The 17,016-nt window shown below is 40.8% G+C and overlaps 1 protein-coding gene across 2 annotated transcripts; it reads left to right on the top strand.

Moving 5' to 3' along the window:
* The first annotated feature begins 2,205 nt into the window (after positions 1-2,205).
* On the top strand, positions 2,206-15,499 carry iqub (IQ motif and ubiquitin domain containing). 2 transcript variants are annotated; one of them, XM_034589084.1, is made up of 13 exons: positions 2,206-2,252; positions 2,426-2,611; positions 3,174-3,308; positions 5,281-5,448; positions 6,040-6,215; positions 10,273-10,428; positions 11,879-12,089; positions 12,219-12,394; positions 13,495-13,665; positions 14,145-14,321; positions 14,424-14,672; positions 14,812-14,997; positions 15,196-15,499. In XM_034589084.1, exons 2-13 carry the CDS (start codon positions 2,467-2,469, stop codon positions 15,379-15,381), a joined length of 2,136 nt encoding a protein of 711 aa, XP_034444975.1. In that variant the 5' UTR covers positions 2,206-2,252; positions 2,426-2,466; the 3' UTR covers positions 15,382-15,499. The 2 variants fall into 2 exon arrangements, with proteins under 2 accessions (XP_034444975.1, XP_034444974.1); XM_034589083.1 differs by having other exon boundaries at positions 2,231-2,611.
* The last annotated feature ends 1,517 nt before the right edge of the window (positions 15,500-17,016 follow it).

The following is a 17,016-nucleotide window of genomic DNA, read 5'->3' as shown; positions in this document are numbered from 1 at the left end:
ACCTTTTACGTTCAAGTTTTTGAGGAAAAGAAGCCTGACCACTAAAAGTGATTAACCCAGAAAATATTAGTAGCAAATTATTCTTTTTAAGGTGAATTATGCCCATCTATTAAGGCCGAACGGCTCAGCTATGTCTCCAGTGACTGTTCTTCTTCCTTACATGTATGATAATATAAATAAGTTAAAGGCTATTACACAGCCAAGATCAGAGGCATTGATATTGCCTTTGATCATTAATTTGCTAGTGAATCGCATGCACTGCCGAACTTCAAAGTAGAAAGCTTGCAGCTTACAGCTTATTACTGTAAGAACAGTACAAACCCTGCCACAGTCATTTAATCACTATAATCAATCTCTATATGACATGGTCCATTTAATGGTCATTTTAAGAATAATATAAAGTACCAGAAGAAAAAAAAGTGTCCCCAGGACACATCTCATTGAATCTCCTGGACCTTCAAGGAAACTGTGCTGGACTCACAAATACAGAGCTGGGACAGAGCGATTTTCCCTTGGTGGCAGAGAGACAACCTGCTACTCAATGTAAGAGAAAACGCACAACACCATTGGTACAATCAGTTAGACAACTGCTTGAGGCACATGACTATAAGAGTCTTTTGAGGAGTAGTAAGGCACAGTTGTACACATGTACAGCAACAAAGTCTGTGGTTGTAGATAATGCAAAAAAAAGAAGCCATTATTACATTAAAACATGCCAGAAAAAGTCTAACAATTTAAAAAGAGGTTGTGCAATTGAAAAAGGAAGTAGGACTTTTCAAGGAAAGAAATAATGAGTTAATAGAGGAGGAAAGTAATGAAGTGATAAAGGAAAAAATTGATATAATATTTGTGAAATAAACTTAAGATCTGTGTTGAGCAATTAACTTGTGTCTGCTATCGCTTATTATTATTTTCATTTGTGAAAAGGACTTTTTTTTTACTCCACTGTGCATTGTCCAGTCAGCACCAAAATTCTCACCTATGATCAGAGTCCCGTCCTGAACAGCTTCATATGTCAATATTGGCTCAGGGTCACTTACTGATTCGCCATTAACAGGAAGTTTTTTTTAACTCCACTGTGCATTCAATTAAAACCTATGATAAGAGTCCCGACCTGAATAGCTCCAAATGTTAATATTAACTCAGGGTCATAGTGCCACATACTGATCAGCTTGAAAATGAAGTTGTTGTAACTCCATTGTACATTGTCCAATCGGCTACAAATAGCTCACGCTTCATCAGAGCCCTGACCTGAAGAGATTTTCAGATTATTAGTCTGCATGTAGTATAATGATAGCGCCACCTAACAGGAAGTAAGCCTTGTTTTACAACTTTAAATCGATTTATATGAAATTGTCATTGTGTGTTCTACACATGTTGGTGTGGACCGTAATGCGTGATTAGTGGACGTGATGCGCGGAGCCGTTTCGCCCAGCCCCTGTCCGCCCTCCTCCGCTGCCGCATCAGGTCCCAAGTTCGCAAGTGCTCGGCCCCGCACTTTTTTTCAAGTCTATGAAGTTAAATCCATGTTTTTCTGTAATTTTAAAATTTGAAGTAAACTATTGCTGTGGGCTCAATCAATCGTTTGACAGACTAAAACAATATTAGGGTATCTTTATCACACATTACAAATACTGAATATATTTTCTAGCACAAAAAACAATTACTTTTGAAACTTGATTAGTTTTTGATAGTATTTTGACTTTTACTGATTAAAATAAAGTTATTATTGCACATGACAATTGATATCAAGATTTGTCATTCAGTTAGAGGGTGATAGCAGGGTTCAGTTTTAATACTACCTATTCCACATATGTCTTTAGGATTTTACAGTTTTATAGTGCTGCTTATTTTTCAAGTTATTTGTATAAATAAACCATGACACTAGGGGATGTCTTACTTGATTTTTGTTTTTTATTATGAAATACAATAAATGAGTCATCCTGTCTGAGTGTAGGGGTCAGAGACAGGTGGATTCCTACCTTTATCTTATGTTAAGTGTATTATGAAGACTTTAAAAAAGAGTGACACAGATAACAGTTTGTAGTAATCTATAAACAGTGATAATATCAAGCTGAGAGAAGAGATGGTTACTGGTAAAGGCGTGACAGTAGCTTGTTGAGTTGTAGGGGGGGAGGACTGAGGGAACATTTATAGGCCACAAATGTTTGTGTTACGCCCCTGTCCGCAAGTAGGGGGAGTGGCGGTTGCTATGGCGACGTGTAAACTACGGCCGTTGCAGGCGAACTACGGTGAGGTTAGGGGACAGTGTTAGCTGCCCGATGCTGAAGGTCAAAGTCGCGTTAAATAAAGGAAACAAAACAAGCACAGGATCACAGGAGACGCTGAGTCTGACTGGCAGAGCAGCAGTTTGTCACCGTGTCACCGTGTCCACTGTCACTCACTGCTCTTTGTTCAATTTCAGCGTCGTGAGGAAGCAAACAAGTGCTCAGTTAACACTTCGCCATGTCTGAGCAGAGAGCGGACGGAGACAAAGAGGAAAACATCACGGAAACCAGCCCACTACCAGGTGGAAGAGCTGCAGAAGAGCCGCCAGGGGGCGACAGAGACCCGGGGACTGATGGAGAAGAGGCGGACAGCTGGGCCACAGGTGAGTCCACGCTGTTCTGTGTTCGATCCTTATGAGCAAACTGTGATGAATACATGTGTCAACGCACCAGTCATCATTTGCAATACGAATACATATTGTTTAGATATTGATACAACTGTCACGATCCCATCATCTACAGACTGCACACACTCATAGACCAGATGTAAACATGCCACAACAGCAAAATGCAGATCATGCTAATCTGGGACTGATAAATAATATATGTATCTGTGGATGAAGTGAAAGCAGTGAGGCACCTCAGAAGTGTCGTGCTGTTTACAGGTAAACTGACGAAGATTCATACAGCACAGCAATATATATTGTGAAAGCTCTAACAAGTAATTGGACACTGGAGATTAAAGTGGAAAAAGTAACTCATTGTCTATTATCTATAATAATAATATAATCTCCAATTAAAATCCCTTCATAAGAAATAAAACGTTTGGTTTTCTTGGATTAATCTCATGAAACTAATATAATTAAAATCCAGACCCCAAAGACATTGGCAGATTTCAGAGGTCAACCCACAGACTGTGACGTATGTCTCTGTATGCGATTGCAGTGAAGGTGGTGCTGGTGCCAGAGGGTCATGTGATGACGGTGGCGTTCGCCATCGGTCTCAGCATTCAGGAGCTGAAGTGTCACCTCTCCTCAGAGCTCAGGGTTCCTGTAGAGGTGCTGCAGATCTCTTTGGACGGTAAGTCTCCTGGCTGTCCCTCCTGTACATGTGAATGCAGTATCCCTCTCACCTTTAGGGGATTTCTTTAAATGTCAAACAAGCTGGACTCAAGACAGAACTGACTAGACTTTGATGGTAAAACATAAAACATTATAGTCACTGTGACCTAAAGAATTCTAAGAATGCTAACTGTGACAAGATTTCACACAAAGGTCTGTTGGGATAAAAGGATGACGTGGTGACATTTTCTATCCAACGCATCAAAGGTCAGCTTCATGTAACGTCATCATATTCTACAAAAATACTTTTCCAGCCATTATCTAACACTAACAGGAGGGGAGACTTAATACAACTTAACTGTTGGAGACAGAACACTGCCGATATGTCTGTGTTTGCGTGTATGAATGTGTATAATTAATTATTTTGGAGCAGTGGTATTTAAATAGCCACCCATGATCCAGAATCAGCACTCTTACAAAAATGTTTGTCTCATGGCTGTCAGTCACAATGTAAATAAAACGCTCACGTAAATCACAATTAAATATGACCTCGTAACAACTAATAATAATCACAAATGTCTAATGGGATAACATGATGAGGTGATCACATTTTCTGTCCCACGGGTTGAAGGTCGGCTTCACTGTAACATTATAATTTTCAACAAAAACCCTTTTTCTACCCATTATTTAACACTGGGCAGACTTGTTACAACTTGACTGGTTGGCAGTAAGAGATCAAATTGACCGGTTGGCGGTGGTAAAAGGGAAAACATTAAGTTCATTGTGACCTCAAAGAGTTCTCATGCTAACAATGAGAACATTTCACGCAAATATCTACTGAGGATCACATGATGAAGTGATGACATTTTCTATCCAACAGGTCAAGAGTCAGTTTCACTGTAACATCATACTATTTTACAGAAACACTAAGCTGGATCTTATGGCTCTGATCCTTTCAAAGAGCCGCTCAAAAGAACAGCTCATTGTTCTTTTTTTGTTAGGGGATGGGGGAAAGTAGCTTAATGTGAGAATTTATCACCAGGATGATGATATGATGGGGTAAGATTTGGATCAGAATTGAACTTAACCACCTTCTCTTTGCATGTGTGGACTATTTTTAACAGCACTAAATTACTTTAATTGCCTATGTCAATTATGTGCATCATACAATACACAAGGTGATGCCCTATCAACGTGGTGTTGAGGGGGTAGAAGACCTGCCTCACTGTTCACTTTCAAAGGAGTGATGCAGCTCTGTGTAAAACTTCGGCACAATTATAAAAGGAACAGGTCAAGTAGCCTACAACTCTACTCCCTATCTTGTGAAAGCTCAAACAAGTGGCTGGACACTGGAGATTTAAGTGGAAAAAGTCACTCATTGACTATTATCTATAAACAATTTTAGCTCGTTTATATAAGAAACTGCTCAAGTAGCCTATGACTCTGCTGCCTTCATTCTTACCATAGAGCCGTTGAAAAGAATAAGATGGTTTGAGAACATCACATCATTAAAACTCTTGGAACTTTTGGAATCGAAAACCGATCAATTTGCAGCGCGGTATGCAAGTACTAGTGTCTTGAAGCGGATACAGGCAGCCACTGGTAACCAGTGAAGGGACAGTGTTGTGTGAGTGAACTTAGGTTGGTTGAAGAACAGTCGAGCTGCTGCATTCTGGATGAGCTTCATGGGTCGGGCCCATGACAAGGAACACCATTCTTAAACCCTCTAGCCCCAACATAAAGTACTTTAATCTGCTGTAAACTCTTACGCACTAAACTTAAAAAATATATATATTTGATGTGTGTGTTGATGTCACTGTGGTCCCAGTTTTTCCAGAGACTTTGGCTCTGTTTGTTGTGACCAATAGAGGAGCTGCAATTTAATATACCAGTTACAAACTTTTGTTTATTCTTATCATGTTTTATGTTTTGTTTGTTTGTTTTGGTTTCTTACTAAATCTGTAACTAGTTGGTCTGATGTTGTTTTCCAGGCAGGGTGGTGGAGGACAAGCAGAGCCTGATGGAGCTTGGCGTCCGGCCTCACAGCTCGACCCGGCTGGAGATGAGCTCCACCGACCCGACCACCCATCCACTCCGCCCCCTTCGTCCTCCAGAGCATGACAGTATGCCGGACGTCATCAGTGTCCGAGTCCAAACAGGTACGAACACCCTGCCCTCTGCACTGTCCTTTAAAGAGAGAGAGAGAGAGAGAGAGAGAGAGAGAGTGTGTGTGTGTGTGTGTGTGTTTGTGTGTGTGTGTGTGTGTGTGTGTGTGTGTGTGTGTGTGTGTGTGTGTGTGTGTGTGTGTGTGTGTGTGTGTGTGTGTGTGTGTGTGTGTGTTTATTGAATTATTGTTGAACAGTGGTAGTTAAATAGCCACCCATGGGCCAAATCCAGCCCTTTAACAAAATGTTTGGCCCCTGAGTCTTCCTTTAATAGTTTGCATCAAAACGTCTACTCGATTATTTATCTACTGTCACTAACAATGTAAATACAATGCTCAACTGACCTTAAAACAACTAATAATGATCACTGATTTGTATCTCAAAAACAAATCAGTGGCAGCCAGACAAATTTTATGTTAATTAAATCTTTTCACACAACAATACTTCACAGCAAATGAAGCAGGTCACATCATAGTTCATCGCAACATAAAATACACTAACGTGAATGAGTCCATTTTGTGATAGTTTTATACATAGGTTTTCATCATTAAAGCAATAAATGAGTCTAACAAACAAAACTACCAGATGACGGAGTGTTCCAGGAGGTGGTGGTGGAGATCGAGCGTCCTCGCCAGCAGAAGGCCTTCGTGGGTGGATACAGACACCGGCTGACGGGGGTGGAGTACCATCACGCTGCCATCCAGACCCTGCCCAAGAGGATAGCTGACAGAGGAGTGGTCGTCTACAGCCGGGATACACAGGTAAAGAAAAGGGCTTCAAAGAAAAAAAAATCACAATAATATCAGTGTCAAACTTTAAAAGAAGGAAAGACGCAATAAAAATAGAAAAATGTCACTAAAAAAACATGAAACCAAACAGACCTACATCAGCTGGGGAGACTTAGTTGTGATTTGTGTGGTGTTTTAAAAGGTCACTAATTACCGCAAAACTGCGTTCACATTCAGGCATGAGACAGAACATGATACTCAAGTGCAAATTAAACGATCCTATTATAGACAGAGAGAGAGCAAGAGCGAGTGGAAATGAGATTCTTGAACAAGACGGATGGTCACAGCAACACCTCTCTGCGAGAATTAATTTTACAGTAATTAGTTTGATTCTGACTTTGCTTTATCTATTTAAAAGGTCCAGTGTGTAGGATTTAGGAGGATCTATTAGTAGACATGTAATACAATAATTATAATTGTCATTTATTTGGTTTCATTAAAATTAGACCTTTTTGTCTATATCGGGAGCAGGTCCTCTTCCACAGAGTCTGTCATGCTGCTCCAACACGTTTCTACAGAATGAAAAAACAAACAAACACTGGCTCTAAAGAGAGTCTGTCGCATTTTTACGTTACCTGTGAGCCACTGTACGTTTTCCTACACACTTGGAAAGAGGAGGGTGAGGGAAGGGGGTATGTAGGTGGTTGCAATCTGAAACCTCATCACTAGATGCCACTAGATCCTCCACACTCAACCTGTAAAGAAACATGTTATCATCTGTCTGTCATTTTGATAGAGTCATAATTTCTCGATTCACTGGATCTCCATTCTCTACTTCAAAAGAACACACAAGGCAACAACAGATACAAAAATATGAGATTTATTGACTAATAACTACGAGGAAGGAAATACTTACAAAGAAAATGAATATGAAAAATGCAATATATGAAAAATCTGGATTTGTAGAAATTGAATGGTGATCATTTGGGTGATGGTGGAAGACCACATTTTAAAGTGTGGTAAAGTTAGCGGCAACTAATCTTTAGGAGAGCAAACTAATCTTTGAAGGAAAATTTGAGGGAGGCAGAGGAACCAATGTTGATGAGTTGCCTGCTGACCCCCTTCAGCCAGTTCCATCGTAATAATCCGCAGAGCCAGTCATATTTCTGCTTCGTCAGGTTAAAAGCAGTTTGTTTGGATGAAGAGCAACAATTGATTTTGGTTTACTGTTCGAAATGGAGGTTATATGGTGTGAAGATTGGATGGTGATCAACCTGCAGGTCATAGTATCTGGTCTCCCACATCTTGGCAATCAGCTCAACCCAAAATTAAAATGTGATCATAACCAGTACTTGTTGAACGCCAAAGTCCAAAGAAATGATCTGCAAATTTTAAATAGTATTAATTCAATACATGGCAGTAACAGGGCCGCTGGAACTATGAGGTCTGACTGTCTGTGTAAAAACGTTATGGTTGATGTACACATCTTACTCTCATCACTTGGCACAGCATCAATGACTTATTTAAGTCTCCTGACCTTCCATTCATTGTCTTCTGCTTATTCGGGCTCGGGACGCGGAGGCAGCCGGTAGAGGATGGTTTCTTGCTCTTCTTGAGGGATCCTGAGGTGTTCCCAGGTAGGATGGGATATGTAGTCCCTCCAGCAAGTTCTGGGTCTAACCTGGGGTGTCCTCCTGGTTTGTCGTGCCCAGTCTCTTCCAAAGGAAGGCACCCAGGAGGCGTCCTATTGAGATGCAACCACCTCAACTGTCCTCTTTTGACGTGAAGGAGCAGCAGTTCTACTCCAAGCTCTGTTAACTCCTCCCTCTATCTTTAAAGCTGCGCCCAGCCACCTGGGTTTTTATCAATCCCTTAGGAAATTAGGAATTAGGAAAATAAACAATTCAATTCTATTTGTACAGCGCCAAATCGCAATACACATTATCTCAAGGCACTTTACATAGAAGGTCAAACACACATCATAAAGCTGTATAAATATAATTTTATAATAATTTCTATGCAGTTTTGGCAGGGAATGAACCCCTGGTGATTTAGGATGGAGTGTTTGTTCCCATAAAATAATAATTTTGAAATCACACGAAATGTTTTAGTCTTAATCAGAAAGCGTGTTTATTTCTTTATTGTTTTGACACCAGCTCCCAGTAGGTGTGTGTGTGTGTGTGTGTGTATGTGTGCCTTCATCATGTGGAGGTAGTGTGTAACTCACTAACCTTCACCCTCCTGCAGGTATCCCACTGTCACACACCCTCTGTTTCTCTAATGATGCTGGTCGGCTCGTTCCAGATCAACAGAGACACACACCACAGAGACCTCTGTCTGTTTGTTGCTCTCTTTACACATCACAGAACAGCAGCCTGTTGCCCTCATGATGCCGCCTCCTCTCTTTCTTCTCTTTTCTCTTTTTTATCAGCACATCAAATACAAAACACGGTTGTCAGAGGAATTATTTTAGAATTGTTAGAGAATCAGGTCACATTTACATGTTTTTCTTAAATTGTTCTAATACCCAATCAAATACCCTGAAATACAGAACAAAAACAACAAACAGAACAAAAACAATTACTGTGAGAAAATATATCTATAATGGTGATGGCAGCCCGTACAGTTTTTTGTCAATCACAGACCTCTGACCCTTAACTTTGTTGCTGTATAACAGTAGACAGGCTGGAGCAGATGCATTTGAACGTGCATGTGTTAACTTCAGTATTCCTCAACCAACATGACAAACAGGGGTCTGTAGGATTAGGTGGCACCAGCTACTCATAAATCCATCCAAAGGTTTGTGATGTTATTTTTTTCTCTTCCCGTTTGGAGTTCAGACACCTGGACAGGTAAAAATGCAGGTTGAACTTTGCACAGCTATATCAAAGGCACAGGGGTAGAGCGGTCGTCGTCTAACTAGACAGCTCAATCCCAGTCTTCCTCATCTGCATGCCGAAGTGTCCTTGGGCAAGATACTGAACCCCAAATTCCCCCTCATAGAAAAAAAGTGCCGATCATAGATGCACTGTATGAATGTATTGTGTGAATGGATGAATGTTAAAAAAACTGCACTGTAAAGCCCTTTGAGTGGTCATCAAGACGAGAAAAACGCTATATAAATACAGTTCATTTACCATTCACAAGGTACTCCATCTATAACAATGTAATTCAGGGAAACAAATGAATTCTTGAAAACATTATTGGTCAATCTTATATCAAAATTGTTTATAGCTGCTCTATGTCTCCCAGAAGAATCATCTATTTATCCCATCTTACTCTCAAAATACCAATGAACCTTTTTGGACCTTGCACCTGGCACAGGATCCTTTTTCTGCAGTTAAACTGGCGAAAGAGCATTTGGACGTCTTTAGATTATGTGTGTAGATCGCTCAAATTGAGCCCTCTCTGACCTTTGATCTTATTTATTTATTTGTGAAAAAATTCAGCTCAGTTTTTCCCATTTACTCTGACGATTCAAACACGAGAGGTTTATGTTGATCACAGTTGGACACGTGTCAGTCAGAATCCATTAGGAAATAAATGAATCTCTGCTTACTGAGATTTCTTTTGCTTTTTAGCTGTTTTTGTAGCCTTGCAATGTTATAAAGTGGCACTTAACCCTAACCCTTAACAATCAGCCTGGTGCATGTAACATACACTGTTCCTTTCTGAGATGAGACTTTAAAAGGTCATCGATAATTAAATATACGACTAAGTCCATACTGCTTTTTTCATGTTATTCAAGCATCATCAATCTGTGCCACAGGCGTGAAAAATGCTAAATGTTACCCAGCAGCTCGTCTGCAGTGAACCCTGATTAACAGCCTGAAGCCTTTGACCTAAACTCTGGCCTCAGGCTGTTCACCGCCACTCTGCTTCCCTGCATTACACCGCTCATCCATATCAGCAGCTTACATTGAAGTCTGTTTGCAGGGAAGACAGTTAATCTTTCCTCAGGCCAAACAACAAGATTCAATCAATATTTCCACAGATTTACTTGGTGAGAATTTAAGATGTTTTTTCCCGCAATGGTTACCTGTATTAGATGAAACTCATCTGTCTTGTGTGTTTCTGTCTCTCTGTCAAGACAGCGGAGCTGAAGTCTCAGGTACAGCAGTGTCCAGTCAGTGTCTCAACCCAGATGAGTGGGATCGGCTGCTACGTCTCCTGTATCAACGACAAGCTGGTCACCCCTGGCAACTACATCACTGCTGCTGAGAAGCACAATGAGAGGCTGAGAGCTGTAGGTTTTATACATAATACATGGTGTTTTATTTTCCACATAATGTAGAAAAGAGAGCATGAAAATTGTGTGAAATGTTTCCTCCTGTACATCGTCATGAGTATTCACTACTATGGATTTAGAGATACCATGTTCTGGACTAAACTTTTGTAGAAATGGACAAGCAAATCCTGTCACTGCTACTCGAGCAAAAAATATAAATCTAGTCCTGTTTTAGTTTTGGCGGCAGAGGTTATAATCAAATCTTAATTTTGCCATGGACTTTTGTGTGAAGCACTTTGTAAACTCGTGTAAATAATTGCAATACAAATAAAGTTATTATTATTAAAAGTACACACATTATTTACTCGAGTAGAAGTAAATATACTTGCTTCATAAATGACTCCTGTAAAAGTATAAGCACTGATTCAACCTCTTTACTCAAGTAAACGTAAAATAATGAATATTTCCCCAAAAGGCCTTAAAACAAAAGCAACAAGCCTGCTTTGAAAATATAAGGAGTAGAAAGTATAGATATTTGTGCTGAAATGTACAGAGTAAAAAATAACTACAAAATCGAATTAAGTACAGTAACAAAGTGTTTGTACATTATTACTTCCCACCCCCGTCTGGCGGTTACATAAGGTAATTCTTGGAAATGTCTTGATCCCAATGACAAACACTAACCAAACAGGCATACACTGATGTGACACAAACTCAATCAGAAATAAAGCTACTTTCCTTAGCTCTGTAAAAGTTGACCATTTGAGGGTAAAGGATTTTCAACCTTCAGTAATTTCACATAAAAATGATTCGTTATGTTAAAATGATTTCCCACCTTCACACTGATTTTAATGTGGATAAATACAGAGTTTGCACAGTCTAATCATAAAAGTGGAGTCCAAAATTCAATTCCCACTTCTTTGTAAAAATGGTAAATGGTCTATAATAATAAAGAGCTTTTTCTAGTCTTGATGACCACTCAGAGCTCTTTACAGAACAGTTTTTCCAATCACCCTTTTACACACACATTCATACAGTGCATATATGTGCAGCACTTTTTCTATCATACATCAATCACATACTGCTGGCACAGATATCAGGGGCAATCAGGGATTCAGTATCTTGCCCAAGGACACTTTTGCAAGCAGAACTCGCTGAACCCGCTGATCTCCTGAGCCACAGCTGCCCACTACATGAATAATGTTTTTCAAGTCAGTTTCTAGGGTCAGATTTTTTTTTTCTTTTTTGCATGAATTGTAGATTTGAGATAGTAAAGTAACACATAACAGTCCTACAAAAAACATGAATCCATAGTATGTGCACTTTACACACATACAATGAAAATGTAGCTATACATTTTAATAATAAATATGTTACACTTAAAGGATCAGTGTTCAGGATTTAGTGACATCTAGTGGTGAAGTTTCATGTTGTTCATGGCATGACTCCCTTTTCGTCACCCACACAGGTGATCTGTCTGCAGTCGTATGTCCGGCGCTGGATGGCCTGGCAGGTGGTGGACCAGCTGAGGAGGGAGCGGGAACGGCGACTGAACTGGCTGGAGCTGCAGGAGAGGAGGCGGACAGAGGAGAAGGAGGAGCAGCTGATAGACCGCCAGCGACGCTGGATGAACCCGCAGAGGAAGGAAGACTTAAATCTTCTGTACCACGCCCTGGAGAGTACGTGGGGAAAGGGGAGGATGCACTGTGTGTGAGGTGGGAGAAAGTGATGTTAATGAAAAATGTTGTGTTTTGTCTTGTCGTGTGTTTGTGTGTGTGCACTTGTGTGTGCACTTGTGTGTGTTTCAGAGTGGAGGTGTGAGGAGGAGCAGAAGATCAATTCGTCCATGCAAGGTGCTGAGAGGAAGGCAGCTCTCTGCTTGCTGCTGGACAAGGAGAGTCAGCTCATCGCAGCCATCGGACGCCATCACGTCGCCGTCCAGGAAAACAACTATGACAAAACCATCAGGGAATTCCTGGACAAGGTCAGAGGTCACTGCTCTTCCTCCCGTCCTGACTTTTTCAATCAAACCAAAGAAGTTTTTATGTGTAGTTAGATATGCACTTAAATTTTAGTTTCACTTTCTGAGTCTCGTTCAACTCAAATGAGTAAAATATAAAATATTTAAAATAAGGTTCTTAAATGGGGGGGCTATGGCTGGTAGAGCAGGTTGACCACTGCCCTCTGGGTCAAATATGCAAATTATGATTAAGATTTAAAGCACACAGCAAAAAAACGACTTTTCTTTATACATTAATACATTTTACGACATAGAATTTCAGAAATTAGCTGTGGGTGTAGTTGGAGAAATAGAATAAGTTGTAGAAGATAAGGAGTGAGAGAAAGAGTAGAAGCAGTGCAGTGCAGTTACTAGTAGTAAAAGATGTAGTACTACCAGTATCAGAAGTAGTTCTGGCTTACTAACACTATCACAAATTGAATTATAAGAAAAGTAGTCATTGACTGTTAGCAATTGTATCAGGAGAAAAATAGGAGGAGCAGCACCAGTAGTGACTGCCAGTAGAAGTACAGTAGCAGTAATCACCAATAAATGACATTATTGTCTCTGTACTGCATCCAGAAATCTTCCTCTGTCTGTGGAACACATAACATTCATCTTTAGTGCATTTTAAGGGCCCAAGGAAGTGCAATGTCAAATTTGGAGCGATTTGGAGAAGTTATTCGTTCAATAAACCGACCAGCGCATTGTAGCAGTGGGGGCTGGTACTTATCATCATAGGTGACATTTTCAATCACAACAACAGCTTTTCCAGTTGGTGGCATCCTGAGTCTTTCACTGAACTTTGAATAAACAGCTGAACAGCTCTGTGTGCAGCAGGTCAGCTCAATTACTGCAGTTTCAGAAGAGAAGCCTTTCAAAAAAGAAAGCTGCAACAAGCATCACCACAAGCCAAGCAAACAGCTCAATACAAACAGATATGTTTAGAATGGGCACTGCACTAGTTTGTAATAAAGCATAGTAGTAATGATATCTTCAGTAGCTGTAGCAGAAGCAGTTGCAGTTGTGACACAAGCAATATTATTAGTGATATTGTCAGTACATTCAACGGTTGTGCTTTTCAGTCAGGGGCTCCTCATCAGTGGCGAGCGGCAGACGGTCGACTAATCGAGATGGACAGTCAACATACCATCAGAGCCAGAGAGCTGCAAGAACTGTACAACAACATCCACCTGCCCGCTGTGAGCCAGGAGCAGAGACTGCACGTTCTGATGACACTCAAACACGACGTCAAGGTACCACACACTCACCGCTGTTCAACAACTAACATTACACTCCCCAGGATGAGCACTAGTCTAAGGCAGACATGGTCTCTTCCTGTAGAAAAGCTCTCTGTGCCTTCCAGAGAAAAGCCCACAATGAGAGGCTGACACAAACTACTGCAGCACAGACTCTGAGCTCAAATGAATCAGAGAAAATTCATTGGGCTGGATGACTGACTCTACAAGTTTTTCCCTATCTTTATTCAAGAGCATGGTTTTTCAGTTTGAGAGCAGCACTTATTGATTTCACGCTCAGATTTTGTAATGGTTTCCCTCAAAGCCCTGCACTTGCACTTAAATACACCCTGCTTGTGCTCTTACTGTGCGCTTACACTCTCTTTTGTTGCTTTGGTGTTATAATGGCCTGTCGGAAATCACTGTACTTCAGCTCTTGTTTTTGAAATGAGCATCACTATCATGTGTTGTAGCATGATTGTGTCCTTAATGTGCAGGAGCACGAGTGTCAGCTGACCAGGGACATCGTGGATTTGATTGACAGAGAAGTGGACCTGATGACTCTGGGTGTTAAAAAAACCAATCTGGAGGGGCTAAGGAAGAGGATCAGCACTCTGTTCCTCCAGTACATCAGAACACCAGCATTTAATCCTGAAGTGGCCAAACTGCTCAAGGTCAGTAGAGACCCCTGCTGGTGTGAGATCATGCTTTGGACACCCCTAAATATAAATTGAATATAAACACACAATCTAAATACAATCTCAAATCAATCCCAGGTTCCTCAGAATCCCTGCCAGATGAAGAACGACCTGTTCCTCTGTCGCAGCTGTCGTTGCTACCGAAGCTCTGCAAAATTCAGCCCGACTGCCAGGTCCCGTCTGAGTGGTCAGTGCCGAGACTGTGCCAGGCTAAACAACATATCTGGAGCCCGTGATGATCTCTCCTGCTATAAAAATATGCTGAGGAGGCTGAGAGACAACGAGCAGCGGCTCAGTGACAATGCCAAGATCCCCTTCTTGCTGCAGGTCGTCTTTAATATGTGCCTTTGAGTGTTTTATTGATCTCACTCTTTTAGTTAGTGCTTTAGCAGATCATTTTTTATCTTTGCACACTTTTTATATTGTGGATAGACCAACTCTGTAACCTATGTGTGTGTCTTCACAGGTGGAGGACTTGCAGTACCTGGTGGAGGTGGTCTGGGCGTCCTGCTCCGCCCTCCAAACCAGTAGTGACCTCTACAACCTGGTGTTTACCCGCTGGGACCATAAAAGAGACTGGAGCCCCTGGAACTGCATCCTTCTGTCCAAAGAAGAGACGTCAGCTCACCTGGAGGTTCAAGACGTTCACAAGGTCTGTCTAAAGAAACATTTACACTCACTTCACACATGTAGACTCATCTCTCAGCCACTGTGGCACTTTGTTTGGAGGGTTTTCATTATGTTTGTCTGAGCAAACAGTGAAACCATCTGGTCATGCTATTTTAACTCCAGCTGTTGCACTGTGTGTGTGTGTGTGTGTGTGTGTGTGTGTGTGTGTGTGTGTGGTCAGACATACGAGGCAGAGTTCATCCAGGGGATTGAGCACAAACACATGCTGGCTCAACGTCACTTCAGCAGCTGCCCAATCATGGCCGGGTACCTGGTCTCTGCTACCCTTGGCAACTACCTCGTCTCCAAGCCAATCACCATGAAAGTTAAGCACGTCACCAACCCCACACCAGCCTCAGCTCCTTGACAAACACCCTGTGGTTTTCTTTTCATTCGCCATTGTTTCCTCTTTCCATAATGCTGTCTGTCACTTTCTAAAACATTCTGTCTCAAACTGAAAATAAAATTCTCAATTTTTTCATTCCTGGTTTTGACTCATGTACTTTTCATTTAAGTCTGGGTGCTGTAATTTTGAAATAGGGTGCAGTGAACTTTAAATGCCACCAAAGGCATAAGAAATTTATAATCTTGCAGTCCATCTCACAAACATTTTAACCTTTTGGGATATTTTCCAAACACACGACAACCATAACTGTGTAAGAACTTCAATGAAATGAAGCCCTTGTTATTTTGAAAGTCATCAGTGTTTACAAACTTTTGCCATTTTTACCCACAGGACAGTTTGACCATTAAAAAACAAGTGAAATTAGGAAGTGGTTGCAACAGTAAGAACAAGTTGAAAATTATTACAACTGAAATTTAAACCAGCATCTGACTACACTGGAAGATGACTGATTCTAAGTAGAAGTCTCACTTTGTATTCACACATTTACACATGGTTAAATGGAGCAAACCCGGCGAGCTAGTTCTGGCAGGCAACTCGAGCTGCGCTGTTTCAATCATGTGACATACATCGTGTGACACACATCATGTGACATACATCGTGTGACACACATCATGTGACATACATCATGTGACATACATCATGTGACATACATCATGTGACATACTTCACTCCCCACTACCATCTACAGTTCTCATCCACCTCATTAGGCGGTCTATTTAAGCAGAGGGAATTCCCATCCCTCTCTCTGCTTCCTAACTGCTACGCAGTATCGCAGACGATTGCCTCAGCCCCTCCACCACCCCAGCATCCACCTGTAGGCTCCGACGGGGGGGTTACAGTATTAGCTCACCACTCCCATCATTCCTGTGTATCATATGGGGGAGTGATTAAGTTGGAGCCTAGACGCCAAACACTAAACCTGTTCTACTGTTGAATAAACATTCAAACGTGAGTTGTCGGACTGAACTGCAGGTTCTGTACATTCAGACCATTTCAAACTGTTTATCACACAAATAGCAACATTTCAAGTTACAACAACAACTTAAAGTCCACCAAAATGTAACATTTTAGTGTAAAATGACAACCAATACAATATTATTTTTTTTCTTCAATTGGCTGTGAAGAAATAGTGAGGATATTTGCATAACTTCTACTGTACCCAACATCCCTGAGGATCCAGACATTTTAGATCAGTGTAAATCAAGTAAATTTTAAATGTCGAACTTAGGGGCAAATATTACAAAAGATGTAGAATATATTTATATATATATATATATGATAGCAGGATAAAACATACTGTAAATTACTTTTGTGCAGAGACGTCAGCCTGTTTACAAAAGTCTCAGCAGAGAATCACTCAGGAGTCTGAACATCACCAGTCAGACCTCTCAACGCTTCACTGGGGTCGGACTTAATTTAAGAAACAGGGAAAAGTTACATTTAAATGAATGAATAATTTTGAAATTGACTAATTTAAATGGTTATTCAAAGACAAAAAAGGACATGCATTGTTATCTGCAAATTTGATGATTTTTTATCTTCTTTTTGTCAAATGTCATTTGTAGTTCATTTAGATTGGTATGCAGCCTTTGACAC

This window comes from Hippoglossus hippoglossus, chromosome 6, assembly GCF_009819705.1.
Source record: "Hippoglossus hippoglossus isolate fHipHip1 chromosome 6, fHipHip1.pri, whole genome shotgun sequence".
NCBI lineage: Eukaryota > Metazoa > Chordata > Actinopteri > Pleuronectiformes > Pleuronectidae > Hippoglossus > Hippoglossus hippoglossus.
This window is presented reverse-complemented; position numbering and strand designations above follow the sequence as displayed.

Excerpts from the sequence above, each read along its gene's own strand:
- iqub (XM_034589084.1), top strand. The coding sequence starts at position 2,467 with ATGTCTGAGCAGAGAGCGGACGGAGACAAAGAGGAAAACATCACGGAA. Across the intron at positions 13,666-14,144 it reads CACTCAAACACGACGTCAAG|GAGCACGAGTGTCAGCTGAC; the intron begins GTACCACACACT and ends CTTAATGTGCAG. Across the intron at positions 14,998-15,195 it reads AGGTTCAAGACGTTCACAAG|ACATACGAGGCAGAGTTCAT; the intron begins GTCTGTCTAAAG and ends GTGTGTGGTCAG.